Genomic DNA, 19,433 nt, shown 5'->3' with positions numbered 1-19,433 from the left:
TGTTAGAGTAGAGTGGAGTAGGGTGTTGTCATTGTTAGTCTATTTGTGCACCACTACAAATCAGTGGAAGGTGAGGTGGTCCCTTCAGCCTGTCAAACAAAATAACTAAATTGAAGGCTTCAACTTGTCAACAAAATAACTAAATTGAAGGCTTCAACTTGTCAACAAAATAACTAAATTGAAGGCTTCAACCTGTCAACAAAATAACTAAATTGAAGGCTTGTCATTCTAACTTCCTCCACTCCGAGTCATTTACTGCTGATTTCATACATGTTTGGCTGAGGCTGAATGGGTAGTTATGTAGCCTCGTTACACTACCTTGGCTGAGGAGGAAGCATGATGCTTACTGCAGCTCTCCCATCCCTGTGTCTAGACTGTTAAGTGGCAGAACCCGTCCTATGGCAAAGCCTGTTCACGGCAGCAGTCATTATTAGCGTTCAGCTGACTGTCCCTACCTGTGCTACTCTAGCTCCACCTGACTGTCCCTACCTGCGCTGGGCTAGCTCCACCTGACTGTCCCTACCTGCGCTGGGCTAGCTCCACCTGACTGTCTCTACCTGCGCTGGGCTAGCTCCACCTGACTGTCTCTACCTGCGCTGGGCTAGCTCCACCTGACTGTCCCCACCAAAGAGGTAGAAAATAACACTAGAGAGGACCCCGCCCCCCTTTTACGGCAATCTGTAGCGGCCATTATCTGTAGGTAGATCAGAGAAATGGAAATTAACGGAGGACGAGGCTCACCTCTGTCAAAAATGGCTTAATCATGTGAAAATGTCCATCAACACACTATACAAGGACAATAGTTGAAGTGTGTTGCTAACTATGTTCATAAAATATATTATTTGATTTTAAAATGTATTTTATCGACTCATATGATTTCAGTAGATATGTAGCCTGATATTTCAAATCTGGTCTTTGATTAAAGTGTTACTTTATATTTACACAGTTTTAGTTAATTTCTTGACAGGGGTGGGCGTGTTCTCCATTGACTTGCATTGCCTGAAAGTACCTACACTACCTACGGAAGTTGGGAAGCTCCAGCTGCCATTTCCCAGTGCTGTTGCAAATTGCTGTGTCCTCTCTAGTGTTAGTTTCTACCTCTATGGTCCCTACCTGCGCTGGGCTAGCTCCACCTAACTGTCCCTACCTGCGCTAGGCTAGCTCCACCTGACTGTCTCTACCTGCGCTAGGCTAGCTCCACCTAACTGTCTCTACCTGCGCTAGGCTAGCTCCACCTGACTGTCTCTACCTGCGCTAGGCTAGCTCCACCTGACTGTCTCTACCTGCGCTAGGCTAGCTCCACCTGACTGTCTCTACCTGTGCTAGGCTAGCTCCACCTGACTGTCTCTACCTGCGCTAGGCTAGCTCCACCTGACTGTCTCTACCTGTGCTACTCTAGCTCCACCTGCCAACCCTACCTGTGCTACGCTAGCTCCACCTGACTGTCCCTACCTGCGCTAGGCTAGCTCCACCTAACTGTCTCTACCTGCGCTAGGCTAGCTCCACCTGACTGTCCCTACCTGCGCTAGGCTAGCTCCACCTAACTGTCCCTACCTGCCCTAGGCTAGCTCCACCTAACTGTCCCTACCTGCCCTAGGCTAGCTCCACCTGACTGTCCCTACCTGCCCTAGGCTAGCTCCACCTAACTGTCCCTACCTGCCCTAGGCTAGCTCCACCTGACTGTCCCTACCTGCGCTAGGCTAGCTCCACCTGACTGTCTCTACCTGTGCTACTCTAGCTCCACCTGCCAACCCTACCTGTGCTAGGCTAGCTCCACCTGACTGTCCCTATCTGTGCTACGCTAGCTCCACCTGCCATCCCTCGTTAGCGTTACGATAGACAGTCTGAGCTGGAAGTGCTTTCCTTTAATTGCCAGTTTCCAGGGCTGGACTGGCCATCTGGCATAGCGGGCATTTTCCGCCCGGCCCTGCAACCTCGTAGGCCCCTATTTTCATATATCATTTTGTTTTGCAATGCTTTTCCTTTTCCAACCTGCCGTGGCCCCCCTAGCTACCCGCTCGCGCCCCCCAACCCCACTTAGAAAGCCACTGGCATAAAGAACTGTTTTTTTCATGATGTTGTAGTGAAGTGTTGGGACTTACAGGGAGCATATTTATTGTAGAAGCCCAATTAATGTGTTGTATTTTGCCAATGTGAAATTGTAGTCTATGTCCCGGTCAAGCAGCCCTCACATTAGGGGTGGGTATTGGCAAAAGGTTCACGATTCGATGCGCATTACTATACACATGCCACGAGGCGATTCTATCACGATGCATTGCGATTCATGTACTACTGTGATGTATCGCGATATTTACTTCAGTAAATGTGTAAAATACAGCTTATTTGTCAGTTGCTGTGTAGCTTTCTTAAGTCAGTTAATTCTATTTAAGCATTCTATCATCTGGGAGAGAGCTTACATCACAACAGAAATATTACCTATTCTCTACTGAACAAAATAACCCGTGGCAAATCGAATTTTATTGTTATCAAATAATCAATTGTCATGAATCCATGCAGTATATTGACAAAATAAGTATCACGATACCTTGTCATGAATCGATGCATTGTATCGTGAGAGTAAGTATCGCGATGCATCGATATGACGATTATTTTGCACACCCCTACTTCACATGCGTTGTCGTTATTGGTTGTTGTATACATTTGGTTTTCTTCCCACGTACACCTTACATCACCCTGTGTACCCCAGTTTGGGAAACACAGGGATAGACCATCCATCTTTAAGCATGTTTCTGAAGGCTTTATTCAGTATCCTGTGCTTTCGCTACCCCCACGCCCATTTCCCGTCCTCTCTCTCCCTCCTCTCCATCTCCTCCCTTCCTCTCTCTCCCTATTCTCCACCTCCTCTCTTCCTCCTCTCCTCCTCTCTTCCTCCTCTCTCCCCCCTCTCCCCCTCCTCCCCTCCTCTTTTCCTCCTCTCTTCCTCTCTTCTTCCTCCCTTCCTCTCTCTCCCTATTCTCCACCTCCTCTCTTCCTCCTCTCCTCCTCGATCCTTCCTCTGTCCTTTTCAATAAGTAAACATGGCCCCTGTGCTGATGATGAAGGTGACCAGAGTTGCCTGTGATGTGAAGATGTATGAATTGTCCTTAGAGATTCCCATCATGCTCTTGTGTTTGGCGAGGCTCTAAGTGGACTCCCCGTGCCGGTGTGTTGTATTTGGCAACGCTGCATCCCCGTGCCGGTGTGTTGTATTTGGCAACGCCGCTTCCTCGCCTCCTCGTAAATTATCCGTCGATATGATGGGCAGAGGGAAGGAATGTCTCCTGACCTTGGCTAGGCTACATGTTTCATCCAAGGCGACGCGTACCGCAGATACAACCTGATTTATGTCTGGTCTCGTTTATTAGCAACCTTTTCTCTTTTACCTTGTGTGTGTGTGTGCACACAGACAGATGTGTGAGTGCGCAAACATGCATGTGTGCGTGTATGTGTTGGGTTTTTTTGTGCATGCCAATTGCAACGTTTCTCTTAAACAAAATATCATGGCATTCAATATTTTTTCTCTGCTGTTCTGAACCGGGTTCTTGATATCTCTGCTGTTCTGAACCGGGTTCTTGATATCTCTGCTGTTCAGAACCGGGTTCTTGATATCTCTGCTGTTCTGCTGCATCTGTCCCATTAGATCCCGTACCTGGCGGATGGCGTTCGTATCCATGGAGAGAAGGTGACGGAGGCTCTGCGGCCCTTCCACGAGCGCCTGGAGGCCTGCTTCAAGCAGCTCAGAGAGAAGGTGGAGAAGCAGTACGGGGTCAAGACTCTGGTGAGAATACACTTACTCCCTAAAGGTTCCTCCTCCTGTCCAAGTGGGAAAACTGAAAGTGTGAAACGTTTTTGGCATCATGTGTTTTATATGGAAAAAGTAAAACTTTGTTACCATGCAGAAGGACCCAAAAAAGTTGTGATTTTTAAGTTGGGACATAGTTACAACTACCTGCAACATATTTGTAAGAAAGAACCAGAAACTCAGTAAATTAAGATTTCCACAAACTGCTTTGATGAATACGCTGCAATTGTCCAAGTTTGCCATGGCCACAATGTTTTGAGTGACCAGAAACAAGTCAATATATCAAGTGCACTTGGGTATTACATAAACAGCAAATCACAGGCTAACAACCTTGTTTTCCCTTATTGATGTCCCTCCTCCACTAAACGCATGGCTCCGACCACCTCACACAATACTTCCCTCTACGACTCGGCCCAATTTTTCACCGGACGCCATCGAGCTAGCGGCTCTTACATGGTTCTTAATTGCTGCTGTAGCGGTCGGCCTTCAGCTTAGGCAGACGTGGCAGGAGAGGAGAGGAGAGGAGCTATTGATTACGTCTGGTCTGAAGGGGATGTATGTGTGTGTGATTTTTTTCCCCCTGCATCAGGTTTGTTGCCCTGAGATGGGTAAGTTTGTGTGCTAGCTAGCTAACAGCATGATGGATCCCCGCACAGAGAACAGTTCAAGGACACTGAGAGCAGGTTTGACACGCACGTCAGGTTTGGGACACACGTCTCTTAACACCTCATTTAGACAGAGTGCTGGACTTGCTGGGGCGTGCTGCTGGACTGGGATGATAAATCAGGTCGGGCATTCTTAGCCAAGACCGGTCCGCCAGGCGTTAAGAGAGACAACATCAGTTATTTTAACCCCAATAGCCAGAAAAAATATATATTTCAATCTGACTCTGAGAGGTTTGCTGTAGTGGCAAAGAATTGATATCAGGAGGTCAGGTCAAAATCATCAGCAGTCCACCAGGCAAATGCCCAGTATGCCCTATGGCCACAACAGTCCACCAGGCAAATGCCCAGTATGCCCTATGGCCACAACAGTCCACCAGGCAAATGCCCAGTATGCCCTATGGCCACAACAGTCCACCAGGCAAATGCCCAGTATGCCCTGTGGCCAGTCCTGCCCTGTTGGGCTGCCCTAGAGAGCTCTATGGTTGATGTGTAACAAGGGCAACATCTCGCTCTGCCAAACACTGTGAAGGTTTGTTTTTGGGATCTGAGCTTATTTGTACTCTCTGAGCTCTCTTGTGAATATTAGTCAGTAGGTTATTTTGTGTATACCCTCGACATTCATGCGTGTGTTCTTTCTTTCTTTCGTTCTTTCTTTCTTTCTCTCTCTCTCTCTCCTCTCTCATCTCTCCCCCCCTCTCTCTCCATGTTGGCCTGTGTGTGTGTGTGTGTGTGTGTGTGTGTGTGTGTGTGTGTGTGTGTGTGTGTGTGTGTGTGTGCGTGTGCGTGTGCGTGTGTGTGTGTGTAGCCGGGTGCTGATGAGCGTCGCGGTGGCCAGAGGCCTCGCTCCATGGTGCGTTCCTTCACCATGCCCTCCTCCCAGCGCCCGCTGTCTGTCGCCTCCGTCACCTCCATCTCCTCCGACAACTCCCCTTCCAGGCCCGGCTCCGACGGGTGAGTAACCACGGCAACAGCCCCATCCATCATCAGCACCACCAGGGCAGGGCGGACCTTCCATCAGTCAAACCTAGGCAATTGCCAAGGGCCCTGAACAAATCTGTTCTGCTTAGGGGGTAAACAAACCAAAAAGTAGACTTGGTCTGAATTCATCACTCGTTACTTAACCCTCTAGCTACCAGAATTTTTTTTTGAATAGGTCGGAATTCTACCAGGAATTCTAAGGAAAAATTGACATTTTGGTCATATTTTAAATAATGTCAAATAACTTGAAAAGAAATGAAAAGTGTCAATTACAAGTTACTTTCATATTAAAGTAGAGAAAACACACTTTCAAATGGTATATCATTTATGGATAATTAATTGTTCAGTATTCCCATAGACTGCCTTTGATGTGGATTAAATTATAAAAATGTGATAAAATCCGATATTATCTAGGCCTATCTATCTATATACAGTGCCTTCAAAAAGTCTACACACCCCTCCTCAAATGTCAGGTTTTTGTGATGTAAAAAAATGACAGAAAGACAAATAAATTCACAGCTTTTTCCACCTTCAATCTTAACTATTAACCTGTACAATGCAATTGAGAAACAAGCATAAAGCTTTAAAGGGAAACGATAGAAAATAAAAAACTTCAATTAACATGGTTGCATAAATATACACACCCTTAAATTAATACTTAGTTGCAGCACCTATGGGCTTCTCTGGGCTATTCCAAAACCTCAATCTTATTCTAGTGAAGCCATGCTCTTGTAGACTTAGGCGTGTGCTTGGAGAAATTGTTGTTCTGAAAGATTAGTTCCTCTGCATCTTCACCTGTCTACCAGGGGGTCGGAGGTTTTGTGCCACTACCACGGCCCCTGTGGAAATGTTCATAATTCCCTCCTCCCTAATGAGGGCCCCAGTAACATCTGAAGAAAAACAGCACAAAAGAACAATGCTGCCACCACCATACGTCATGTTAGGTATGGTGTTATTGCGGTGATGTTTTGCGCCAAACATACCCTTTTGAATTATGACCAAAAAGTTCAATCTTGGTGAGGTAAATTTTGCAAAAAATACTTCTGTAATCTCCCAAATACATGTGGGAAGATGCGTTATGGTCAGGTGAAACCGAGGTTGAACATTTTGGACATAATTCCAAAAGGTATTTTTGGCACAAAACATCACCGCAATAACACCATACGTAACGTAAAGTATGGTGGTGGCAGCATTGTTCTTTTGTGCTGTTTTTCTTCAGCTGTTACTGGGGCCCTCATTAGGGAGGAGGGAATTATGAACATTTCCACAGGGGCCGTGGTAGTGGCACAAAACCTCCGACCCCCTGGTAGAAAGGTGAAGATGCAGAGGAACTAATCTTTCAGAACAACAATTTCTCCAAGCACACGCCTAAGTCTACAAAAGCATGGCTTCACTAGAATAAGATTGAGGTTTTGGAATAGCCCAGAGAAGCCCATAGGTGCTGCAACTAAGTATTAATTTAAGGGTGTGTATATTTATGCAACCATGTTAATTGAAGTTTTTTATTTTCTATCGTTTCCCTTTAAAGCTTTATGCTTGTTTCTCAATTGCATTGTACAGGTTAATAGTTTAGATTGAAGGTGGAAAAAGCTGTGAATTTATTTGTCTATCTGTCATTTTTTTACATCACAAAAACCTGACATTTGAGGAGGGGTGTGTAGACTTTTTGAAGGCACTGTATCTATCTATTTATCTATCTATCTATCTATCTATCTATCTATCTATCTATCTATCTATCCTTCCGTCTATCCATCCATCCATCCAGGGTCAAAGTTGAACAATGAACATGTGACCACAACAAATGTCGTTCACCCAAAAGTCCTGTTTTCAAGCGGTTTCAAGCGGTATAACTGTAATGGACTACACTAGCTAATAATGTTTGAACTAAACCATGCAAAAGACGTGTAAGGATAACTGTAGAAGTGTCCGCGATAGCAGACAGGACATGAATGGAGCTCTGAGGAAGTTTCCTCCCAATTTGGCACAGGTAAGACGCGCCAGGCATCACCGACTAACACGGAATTAAAGTGCTACAAACACCACGTTGGTAGGCTATTATTGGAAGTTAGCATTCAACTCAACGTCTTCACGCACATTTTTATGAAGGACAACGTGGAGTAGTAACAGTCCTTGACTGCTTTGCCCAAGCTGACACGCAAAATGAGTAGCCTATCATGCTGCGCTTCCCTGCGCACCTGTTACGCAGAGCTGTCGCTGGTCGTTGTTCCAGGAAACTAAGATAGTTGGATACCAACATATGGTTTGACTCTGAAAACACACCGAAGACAGTTTACATTTGTAATATGTAGCGTGTAGACATCGGCTGGACAGTTGTGTTTGTTATTTAGGACCATGGCAGAACTCATCACAGCTGAACACCATCTCATAAGCCTAATAAAACAACATGATCTAAAAATAGCCTAAATAGTCATAAACATGTGCTGTTGACCATTAAAATAGATCGAAGAGGGTTGGAAGTTTTCATATTTAGTGTATATTGGTTGTAGAAACAGAATGGTTGTGTTTGTAGCCATCCAATCTCGGACGGCCGTCATTTGAATTGACGGCAGATTGCCAAATCGCATAAAGCAGCGCATCTCGTAATAAAATCTAAAATACTGAAAAATAATATAATATAAACATATAGTTTTTATACTGAAAGTATATCGAGGAGGGTCTATAATATTGAGCTAAAGTGTTTGAAAGCTGGAAAAACTGCATGATGACGGCCGTTCAGCCATATTTCCATAAGAAAATATTCCGGCCGGCCGCGGCCGTTCTGGTACAGATCCAGCCGGACGTTCACGGCCGTTATGGTAGCTAGAGGGTTAAGTAAAGTAGTCAAAGATATATTTGAGACAAAACACTAAAATAGCACCAAAACACAGAAGTGTATCTATACAATGTCTTTTGAGGGCCCCAATTTCCATTTCGCCTAGGGCCCCAAATGGATAGATCCTTCTCTGATCACCACCAGGGCACGGCGGGAAGGGAGCGAGTGCAGACAGAGCATCACACACACCTGACATTAGACTGTTACATTAGGCTTGTACATGGTCCAGCTATATGGTAATTCCCCCACCTGGGGGGTCTCCATAGCCTGCTGCACTTTCTTTTTTTGATGGGTGTCCACAGTCTGTTCCTTCTAGTGATCCGAGAATCACAACACTACTACTGCGCATGTCATGTTTACACTGGGTCACCTTGACTGCCTAACTAAGATGGCTACCGCATCCTTCAAAAGCACAGAAAAGCCTTCATGATTTTGCCTGCTTCTCAGTTAGAACAGGGTTTCCCAAACTGGGGTGCACAGGGAAAAAAGTTCAGGAATGAAGATGAGGATGAACCTTTTGAGGAGGAAGTGGAGAATAGGCCCCTTTTTTTTACAAGTAATTTGAAGACATTTGAAAATGGCAAAAACGTGTTCTCATTATCATTCAGCATTGAAGAGATGCCAGGACATAAATAGCCGGTTAAGAAGCGAGACAAAAAGAGAACACCTTGACCGCCACACCAAGGAAACTCCCGACGGTCTCATTGGGTGCAATCAATATTGTGTCGGACGACTGATGCCACACACTGCAATGGGAAGCCTAAACACTAAAGTACCCACCACACTGAGGAATTCATTAGCAACATTACCCAGGATGAAAAAGGAAAATGTCAGTGATGAGCTCATAATGTGTGTGTGTGGACAAAGGGCAGTGTGGCGCCTTGTGCCATTGTTTGATTCTTGTTTAATCCATCTCATTAAAAGGAGTGCCATTTATCGTGCCACAGAGGCTGGAGCACATAACAACATAACAGCCACACATGAAAAGCCTAATGAGTGAGAATTAGAGTACTGACAACAATGGCATGGCTATTAAATACTCGGCTCTTAAGGAATCCAGCTGTGGATTCAGTCTCTGTAGAATGGATGTTTGGCAGGTCGTGTATGCCATGTGTATGTCAGGAGGGTTGTCAAGAACAAAGTAAAATGAAAGAGATGAGGGGGTCTCTCAGTGGACCCTGCAAGCTTTTGAGATGTAGGCTTTGAGATGTATTTTCTCATGTGTGGGCTTGCTGGGGGGAAATACGAGAACTTCACTGGCAATATCGTCCATGCCTGGTTGCCATGACACTGTGTAGGAGTCTGTTCCACAAGCTCCACTAACGGTGTAGTCACCCCATCACAACTGTGCCATTTCCCAAGTCCATTATTGGCCACTGCACAGGGTAGGTGTTTCAAGTCAAATCAAGTCAAGGGAAAAAAGTTCAGGAATGAAGATGAGGATGAACCTTTTGAGGAGGAAGTGGAGAATAGGCCCCTTTTTTAACAAGTAATTTGAAAACATTTGGAAATGGCAGAAACGTGTTCTCATTAACATTCAGCATTGAAGAGATGCCAGGACACAAATAGGTCAGTAAAATCAAGACTACAGATATGAATGAATTTATGTAAGGGGTGGGTGGTTGTCTGTTGAATAGATTGACTATCAGCCCCATCCCATCTCCCTCACTGTCGTATCTGATGGGACAGTTATTCAAGCCGTCATACCCTTACTGGGCACCTGTAATGATGCTGGCAGAAGAGACAGGGCAATACTAAAAATGGTTTCCCTTCACTCAGAAAAGACAAGTTAGACTGGAGAGGCACAGAGTGAGAGGTCGGGGTAAGCAAAAGCAATTGGCAGGTACGACAGCAGGGGTGAAAGCGAAGAAACTGGCAGGAAAAAGCAGGAGTTAGCCAACCTGGGCAGGAATTTTGTAGTAGTTCCTAACATTCACGTGATAATCTAATTCTAAGAAGCACCACTCATCAACCAAATAGTTATTAACTATTGAACCACTGACCTGCAAATATAACATGTAATCTCTGGTCTCTCCCATCAGGTTCACTCTGGAGCCCCTGCTGCCTAAGAAAGTGCACTGTAGGAAACGAACCCAGGTCGTAGGAGTAGGGCCTATATAAAGTATAACATATAAAATGTAATCTCCCCTCAGGTTCACTCTGGAGCCCCTGCTGCCTAAGAAAGTGCACTGCAAGTCCCAGGACAAGCTGGACCGTGACGAGGCGGAGAGGGAGCGCAAGGACAAGGAGAAGAAGAAGGAGAAGAGGAACAGCAAACACCAGGAGAGCTTCGACAAGGAGCTCAAGACCACCACCGAGATCCCCACGCAGGCATCAGACACCGTCATCCTATCTGAAATGGTGAGAGATGAATGTGCTTAAAAAAGAGAGAAGATTTGCACACTGTTGCTGCTCCCAGTTTATTATACACAATGTGACTGCCAGTCTGGTCGAAACGTGTATTAAAAACTGGGAGCTGCAACACCTGTTCTAGTCTAGTCTAGCTTTGCCCATCTCAATGTCATGACTGCTTCAGGTTTCTGCAGACTCCCACTACAAATACTGCCGTTTGTGTGATGTGGCGTTGGCTGGACAGGGTGGATTTTTGTGCCATCCAGAATTTCCACCACTGCACTGTTAGCTCAGGTCTCCATTCCCTCTGACAAAATTGACCAGGTCTGAAAATCAATTGTGCTTTCATTGTGTGAGAGAGTGAGAGTGAGAGGTGGGAGCAGTGGGGCCTATCTTTGGCTTTTGGTCGGCTTTTATGTATTTATTTTTGAAAGCAGGCCTAATATTTGTGAAGAGATCATCGCCCACATGTTTGCTGAAGATGAACAAGCCAATTGAGGATTGGAAAGCAATTTCCTCTAGTGGGCCTCCATTGATGTGTTATGAGTTGGCTTAGAGGGGAGTGTATTATTTATCAGAAATAGCCCATGTGATGATGATGATGACTCGTGGCCAAAGTGCCAGGGCTTTTCGTGCTTGGCTACCTGGTGATCACTGTATTTACCTCATAACTGCTTTCTGCTCCAGAGGAAAAATATCATTTTCATTCGAAATGACCTTTAAGGGCTATTTCACATAGGAAAAGCATTCCTGTTGGGATATTTTCATCATATATTCCTGCTTTGGAATTGCAGGTTTTTGAATTGGTATAATCCTGCCCCTATATAGTGTAATGTGATCATGGTCTCCTACCAATGTCTTCTGTTTCCAATTGATGCGCGCAGTTTCTGAAGTCTAATCTGCGCTTCATGTGACCACGCTCAAATGCTCTTCTGAAATAATTGCAGTGGCAGCCGACAGTAAAGGAAGAACTAAAAATATGATTCGAGTGTGTTTCCACTTTAGAGGTATAAGCTCTCTCGCTTCGGAAAGTAAAATCCCAGCCAGCCCTACAAAACCAAAATGCTGTAACTGCCTAATTTATTGAGTCTAGCTTGAAAATGGACTTTGTTACACCTCTTTTATCTTGTGACAAAGTCTGATGGTTCAAATGTGTCCCTTTGTAGAGATATTAGGTCAAATTTGCATTAACTACAATATTCAACCTAATACTTATGTTGGTGTAGTTAAGGGTGGTTTATGCCTCGAGACCAGCGTGAGAAAATATCATTTGAAATGACCTGTAAGAGCTATTTCATATAGGAAAAGCATTCCTGTTGGGATATTTTCATTATATATTCCTGCTTTGGAATTGCAGGTTTTTGAGCTGATATAATGCTGCCCCTATGCAGAGTAATGTCATCATGGTCTCCTACCGATCTCTTCTGTTTCCAATTGATGTGCGCAGTTGCTGAAGTCTAATCTGCGCTTCATGTGACCACACTCTCCTACCAATCTCTCTTCTTTCCATCAGGCTGCACAAATGCTCTTCTGAAATATTTGCATTGGCAACCGACAGTAAAGGAAGAACTAAAAATAAGATTAGAGTGTGTTTCCGCTTCAGAGGTATAAACTCACACTTTAGTAAGTAAAACAAAATCCCAACCACGGCAGAGTATTTACGTCCTGAAACTAGGATTGCCATCTGTTTGAAAGTGTTCAATTCTGCAGATATAGAAACAGGTTCTTTAACACATACTTGCTCCTACCCCAATATTAACATGAGCTGGCATCCACTAAACATTCTTCTCCATCTCCTTCTCTTTCTCCATCTCTTCCTTTATCCTCTCTCTCTCTCTCTCTCCCTCCCTCAGATCAGTCCCCTGCGTCCTCAGAGGCCTAAGAGTCAGGTGATCAACCTGCTGGCCCCTGACCGGCGTCTCTCCGTGTCCCCGGGGCCTCCCACCCCATCTGCAGGGGCCACTGCGGTGTCAGCAGTAGCGACCCCCCCGGGGGCCCCTCCTCCCATCACCCCGCGGGCCAAGCTGTCCTTCAGCCTGCTCTCGGGATCCAGTGAGTACTGCACCTCCATCAGCACCACACACACACACACACACACACACACACACACACACACACACACACACACACACACACACACACACACACACACACACACACACACACACACACACAGCACTGCTCTTCACCTCCATCAGCACTGCTCTTCCACCGCATCGATGGACACATTGATTCAGTCAGACGCGACCTTACCTCTCTCTGCTTCTTACCCATGCTCGCACACGCACACGTACACACTGCGCCGCACGGTCAGGAACAGGATAGCAGCTCATATCACACCAGCCTCACGTCAAGTTAATGACCTGAGAAGAGGAATTATGGATGTAGGTGGTTTAGTGTAGCAGGGGATGGTCATTGTAAGGGGTGTAGTCTACCAGGGGATGGCCATTGTAAGCGGTGTAGTCTACCAGGGGATGGTCATTGTAAGGGGTTTAGTCCACCAGGGGATGGTCATTTTAAGGGGTCTAGTCTACCAGGGGATGGTCATTGTAAGGGGTTTAGTCTAGCAGGGGATGGTCATTGTAAGGGGTTTAGTCTACCAGGGGATGGTCATTGTAAGGGGTGTAGTCTACCAGGGGATGGTCAATGCAGCCTGGCAATTACAGTAATGGCAGCAATAGCAAAAGCCTTTCTACAAGAACACAGATTTTCTTATTTTGTCTGGTAAATTTGACCCTCCTAGCATTTTGTATGCTAAACTCAACATGAAAATTTTACTATACCCCTCTTTATTTCTTTTTCCATTTCTGATGAGGCTTGAAGATGAGCCGTGTTAACGATCATTTCTCCAGGATAAATCTGCCCTACATATGTCTTCTTTTGAGTGATCAGTAACTAAATCGACAACTTGTCCGTCCTGATTCTTGTCTTTCTGTTGCGCTCGGCTGACGCTCCTCTGACTCCATCTTCTCTTGTAACCTCATGACAGACAACACTCTCATCGCAGGCACAGACAGCCCTCCCCACGGCCCTTAGCCCTTGAAAACCTGTAGCTGCGCGCATTAGCGTACACCCCTCACCCCTTAGCCGTAGCCCTTGAAAGCCTGTGGCTGCTCACGTTACTCAGTGTGTCATCAGCGCAGCGTCTCTTGAGAGTAGCCTGCAGTCCAAACAGACTACAGAGGGATCAGACAACACACACACACACACACACACACACACACACACACACACACACACACACACACACACACACACACACACACACACACGTTCCCATGGCAGTGTGGTACGGTCGAAGCCAAGTCAGTTTGAAGTTTGAGGGGGTGAAACCAAACCTCCTGTTTGACAAGAGCAGCAGCCGTTACATCAGACTGACTGACTGACATGCAGGATTTGAGCTGACGAATGGCCATTTCTTCTAAGTGTAACAAAGGAAAAAACACGCACATCTGTCTCAAAAAGATTGGGTTCAGGACTAGCCACATGAAAGTCACATGAAAACTGAAAATAAAGTCTGTGACACCACCAATCTCCCGTTTCTCTTAATTTAATGTGACGCATGCTGCCCAAAACATCACATTAAAATAAGAGAAATGGGAGATTGGTGTTGCGGCCATTTCTTCTAACCCCTTCCATCTCCTTGTCTTCTTGTGGTTTGATTGACAGACCTGGAGCTGAATGGGATGGGCTGTGGAGAGAAAGGGGAAGTCCCGCCCCCGCTGCCCATGAAGGGAAGCACGGCCGACTACGGAAACCTGATGGACCTGAACCCTGAACTGGCCAGCCCGACTACGCCACCCCCTCCCCCACCACACCACAGGGTACGTATATCACATATCAGCCCGACTACGCCACCCCCTCCCCCACCACACCACAGGGTACGTATATCACATTATATCACATATCAGCCCGACTACTCCACCCCCTTCCCCTCCACACCACAGGGTACGTATATCACAATATATCACATGTCAGTTACAATACAACCCTAAACTGGTCAGCCCGACTACGCCACCCCCCAATTTGAGTCCTTGGAGTTAATCTGTACAAGGAGCTGTGTGTTGTTTTGATTTAATTCAAGCGTGCCTCCCTGGGCCATTATTAATGTGCGCTTTACAGGGTTACTGTGTGTGTGTGTGTGTGTGTGTGTGTGTGTGTGTGTGTGTGTGTGTGTGTGTGTGTGTGTGTGTGTGTGTCATTGATGTGCGCTTTATTGATGTTATTGAAGACACAATTACTCCACCTCCCCATCCATCCACAGACACCACCACCCCTTCCCTGCTGACGTACACACTCTCACACACACACACACACACACACACACACACACACACACACACACACACACACACACACACACACACACACACACACACACACACACACACACTCTTCAGTGTCCTCGTAAGATCGTCCCTCCTCTATCTTGGTTATAGGTACTACTTTTTATTTACTCCTTTACACTCTTTCACTCACCTGTCTTCTCTGATGTTACCTGTCTGAATCGCACACACGGTCTCTCTGTCTCTCCCTCTCTCTCTCTCTCCTCTCTCTCTCTTCCTCTCTCTCTCCCTCTCTCTCTCTCTCTCTCTCTCTCTCTCTCTCTCTCTCTCTCTCTCTCTCTCTCTCTCTCTCTCTCTCTCTCTCTCTCTCTCATCCTCCTTTCTGCTCGACCCCTTGTCCACTAATCTTGTTTCTCCATTGGTGTGTGTCGGGGACAGCTAGTAAAGTGGCTCCTGTGCAGATAACTGGTGCGGCGCGCTGACATGATTTACTGGGAACAGATGCTCTCACAATGGAGTGACAGCAGCGACACACACACACACACACACACACACACACTCGCACACACACACACACACACACACACACACACACACACACACACACACACACACACACACACACACACACGAAGAGACACGTATTGACTCTAGATACACACACAGGCAAAGATACATAGGCACACACACACGAAGAGGGGGGGAGTAGGAATCTTAAGGTGAACACCTCTGCTCCCAAACCCAAAACCCCTCCACCATAACAACCACCACAACCACATACATAATCTCCCTACTACCTCCACCGCAACCAACACCAACACCACCAAAACCACATACATAAACACACTCTAATGCTGACACACACGAGAACATTCTCTGATAAGGGGGAGCACGACAGGCAGACACCCGACAAAGAGATGCAAACAAACAGCACAAAGTCTTCCGGAAAGCTCAGCTCTCTCCTCTCCTCTCCATGCCTACCTGTGCGTCTGATAGTCATCATTAGAGCAGCGAGGTATCAGCTTACCAGCCATATAAACCATGGAGGAGGAGGAGGTGGAGGAAGAGGAATAGGAGGTGGTGGTGGAGGTGGGGAAGGAGGAGGAGGAGGTGGAAAAGGAGGTGGGGGGGAGGAGGAGGAGGTGGAGGAGAGAGAAGGAGGAGGAGTAGGAGGATGATGTGGAGGAGGAGGAGGAAGAGGTTGAGGAGAGAGGAGGAGGGTGGATTATAGAGGATGTATGGGCGCCTGGTAGTGTCTGGCAGCATAAGGCAAATACATCAGGGAGAGATAGATGGAGTTTGAGTGCTTTCAGGAAAAATCCCTGCGGATCCCATCTGTTTGGAGTGTGTGCGTTAAAGGGGTTAGCATCAAGGATTTGGTGCATTAGTTATCTGTTATTGAATTCACTGTTTTTTCCCTCTTCTCCTTTTCTCTCTCTCTCTCTTCTTCTTCCTCTTCCTCCATTCAGCATCTGCCTCCGCCGCTGCCGAGCAAGACTCCCCCTCCACCGCCCCCAAAAACAACGAGGAAGCAGAACTCCATCGATTCAGGAATTGTCCAATGAGGAGGAAGCAGAACTCCATCGATTCAGGAATTGTCCAATGAGGAGGAAGCAGGCCTCAATCGATTCAGGAATCGTCCAATGAGGAGCTACACTAACGCGTCAGGAGGAACAAAGCAAACTGTATTGAACTGAACCAAACCTGAACAAACATTGACCAACCCCCCACCCCCCCACAATCCACACACACACACGCACACACACACACCACCACCACGCGCCCTGTCCCCATCCACCAAAAGAAAAAGACTGAACTGAAATTGTGTACCAGTGTTTTTAGATCTAGAATTTTCCCCTTCCTCTCCCCAGTTGTTTATTTCTTTTTTGGTGAGCTGAATAGCTCCTCAAGGTTTGCCTGTGAGACAGCAGCTGTCCACTACGTGCCTCTTATGCACCGCGAGCTCCGCTAGGGAGCCCAGTGCAATTAATAATCACGGCTGTACTGCACGCAAGCTGTCAGCTGCCGACCCCACGGAGTACCCATACTGTACCCAAAGCCCCCCAGGTAACCTCCACACTAGGGTGCATCAAACACCAACGGATCTCGTAAAATCCTGTTTGTCTTTTGTAAACAGTAGGCCTATTGCTTGTTTTGTACCAACACAACTTCTTTTGCATGCGTTTCAGTAAACTTGATATATGCTAATGGGTAGCACAATGAGCTTATATAGATATTGCATTGAACTGGTGTTTTTAATGAAAATCAATGAAGTGTGTTTTGAGGCTGTTTTGATGGAAACTTGTAAGAGGAGTCATTTGCCAGAATGGTCCAGTTGCCAAATCCACCTCCACTTCCCCAGGACACCAAGAGGAGAGATGGACCATCCAAGTCTCATCACCTCAGCAATGCAGTTTGCATCCTGCTGTCTCTCATATGTAATGTGTCTGCACTTCAGTATTTTTTGTCTGTTTGAAATCCCTTGTACATGTTTTTTTCCCACCTGTCTGAGTTCTATCACCTGTGCACCCATCCTTTAGTCATGTTCTTGTTATTTGACGTCCTGAGAAAGTGCTAATTCAACTGGACCTTTCCTCTAAATTCCTCCCCTTTGCTAATTTTGATCAAAGCAGCCTCAAAACAGTCTTTTTCACTGATTTTCAATAAGACATATAATGTCCATTTGCTGTAATTGAACATTTTGACGTAGATCAAATTTGGTTTTAAAAATGTTCAAGGAAGTTATGTTGGTACAAACAATGCAAAAGAAGAGTGGGGGTTTAGCGAAGTCGTGGGTGTTTTATGCACACTACTCCACAGGTGTTTTAGTGTTTGACTTTTTCCCTTTTTGATGAGTACATTCTGACCAAGCAACCAGTAGTCAACAAGGACCACTTTCAGGAAACTGAGGTTTGATTGCTTTATTCTGCAGCATTTTTTATAAAGTTACTTTTCTCCGTATAGCCCACACTGTTCTCAGTGTATTACACTGTACAGAGTTTTTAATGTATATATAAATATATATATATGATTTATTTTATTTTTATTGTCCTTTCTTGAAAAGTGAATTCATGATGATTTTTTGTATTAACATCACATAACTAGCATTTTACTTCAGAAAAAGGGCTTGTAGTTTTTTAAATGACAGGGACTGTAATGTACCATTATGTAAATTACCTTGTGATTTTTGTTTTGTTTTTTGCTTTTGAGAGCGAGAGAGAGTGTGTAACTAACTAACTCTCCACAATACCATCATTGTATAGAATTTCCTCATGCATTGCTGTAACCATAGATTCCAGTAACATCAAAATGTTCAAAAATTCACTACTGACTTTGAAATAAACTCTCTAAATGTATTTTTAAACTGGTGGGATGATTCCATGTTCCTGTGAGTTTTCAGGGTTAATAAATGTAATCAGAGACTCTTATTCTGCCAGATCAGAGTTTTACGCCAGGAATACACCGGGCGATATTTTCAGTCACGGGTATTAAGCTCCTTCTCACACTGTACAGGTGAATCACAGTGTTTAAAAGTTCACATCTCACCACTCACGTCCTCGCACTATACAACCTGAGGGTCGGATGCAACCAGATTTCTCACAGTGTACGATACGACATATGACAAAGACATGAAAGGTGAACATGCACCTGAGGTGGAAGCGAGGATTGTGCTGCCCTAGCAATTGAGAGACATACAAATATTAGTCACTTGGATGATTAAACTTGGAAATTTAGCCCAACATGTCTGTCATGGACGGTTATACCACAACAATGGACACCACAACTCATGTTGGTGTGTATTGTGACAGATGATGTAACTGTCCGTGTACATCACTCTCCCAGTGTCGGCTCTTCACACAGGCTAAGGAAAGCTCAGCTGGACCTCATTAAATTGGTTGGCAGAGTAGCGCAGGAGTCAGGGGACACTGGACTCCACAAAAGCTCTGATATTAATGGCAGAGAAACGAGCAATTACCTCATGGACCCTCATGGAGGGAAAAGGGACCAGGAAAGGATCTGGCACTGAGAAGAGTACAGACGCCCGATTGGATATCTCATGCCCACTGAGAAGAGTACAGACGCCTGATTGGATATCTTATACCCACTAAGGAGAGCACAGAGGCCTGATTGGATATCTTATACCCACAGAGAGGAGTACAGAGGCCTGATTGGATATCTCAGAGGAGCACAGAGGCCTGATTGGATATCTTATACCCACAGAGAGGAGTACAGAGGCCTGATTGGATATCTCAGAGGAGCACAGAGGCCTGATTGGATATCTCATACCCACAGAGAGGAGTACAGAGGCCTGATTGGATATGAGAAGAGCACAGAGGCCTGATTGGATATCTCATATCCACAGTGAGAGGAAATGATGTCCATATTTAGTTCTGGTGAGGGTTTTTTAGAAACCTTAAAGAGCCAAGATGGATGTGAAATGTGAAAACCTATACATGTATTCGTAACATTACAAAGCTAAACATACCTGGAGTCTCATTTTCACCACAATAAAACAG

General features: G+C 45.6%; 2 protein-coding genes across 2 annotated transcripts in view; both read left to right on the top strand.

The window, feature by feature from the left end:
- LOC134466936 (dedicator of cytokinesis protein 1-like) overlaps nt 1-18,280 on the top strand; it is a 61,359-nt gene extending 43,079 nt beyond the window's left edge. The window contains exons 16-21 of the mRNA XM_063220862.1: nt 3,641-3,778; nt 5,273-5,418; nt 10,432-10,639; nt 12,484-12,682; nt 14,300-14,454; nt 16,386-18,280. Of these exons, the coding sequence (XP_063076932.1) occupies nt 3,641-3,778; nt 5,273-5,418; nt 10,432-10,639; nt 12,484-12,682; nt 14,300-14,454; nt 16,386-16,481 (942 nt within the window). The 3' untranslated portion in view covers nt 16,482-18,280. The remainder of the gene's footprint in view (nt 1-3,640; nt 3,779-5,272; nt 5,419-10,431; nt 10,640-12,483; nt 12,683-14,299; nt 14,455-16,385) is intronic.
- LOC134467115 (dedicator of cytokinesis protein 1-like) overlaps nt 1-19,433 on the top strand; it is a 551,248-nt gene that overhangs the window by 362,029 nt on the left and 169,786 nt on the right. The window lies entirely within an intron of this gene.

This window comes from Engraulis encrasicolus, chromosome 17 (assembly GCF_034702125.1).
Source record: "Engraulis encrasicolus isolate BLACKSEA-1 chromosome 17, IST_EnEncr_1.0, whole genome shotgun sequence".
Lineage (NCBI taxonomy): Eukaryota > Metazoa > Chordata > Actinopteri > Clupeiformes > Engraulidae > Engraulis > Engraulis encrasicolus.
This window is presented reverse-complemented; position numbering and strand designations above follow the sequence as displayed.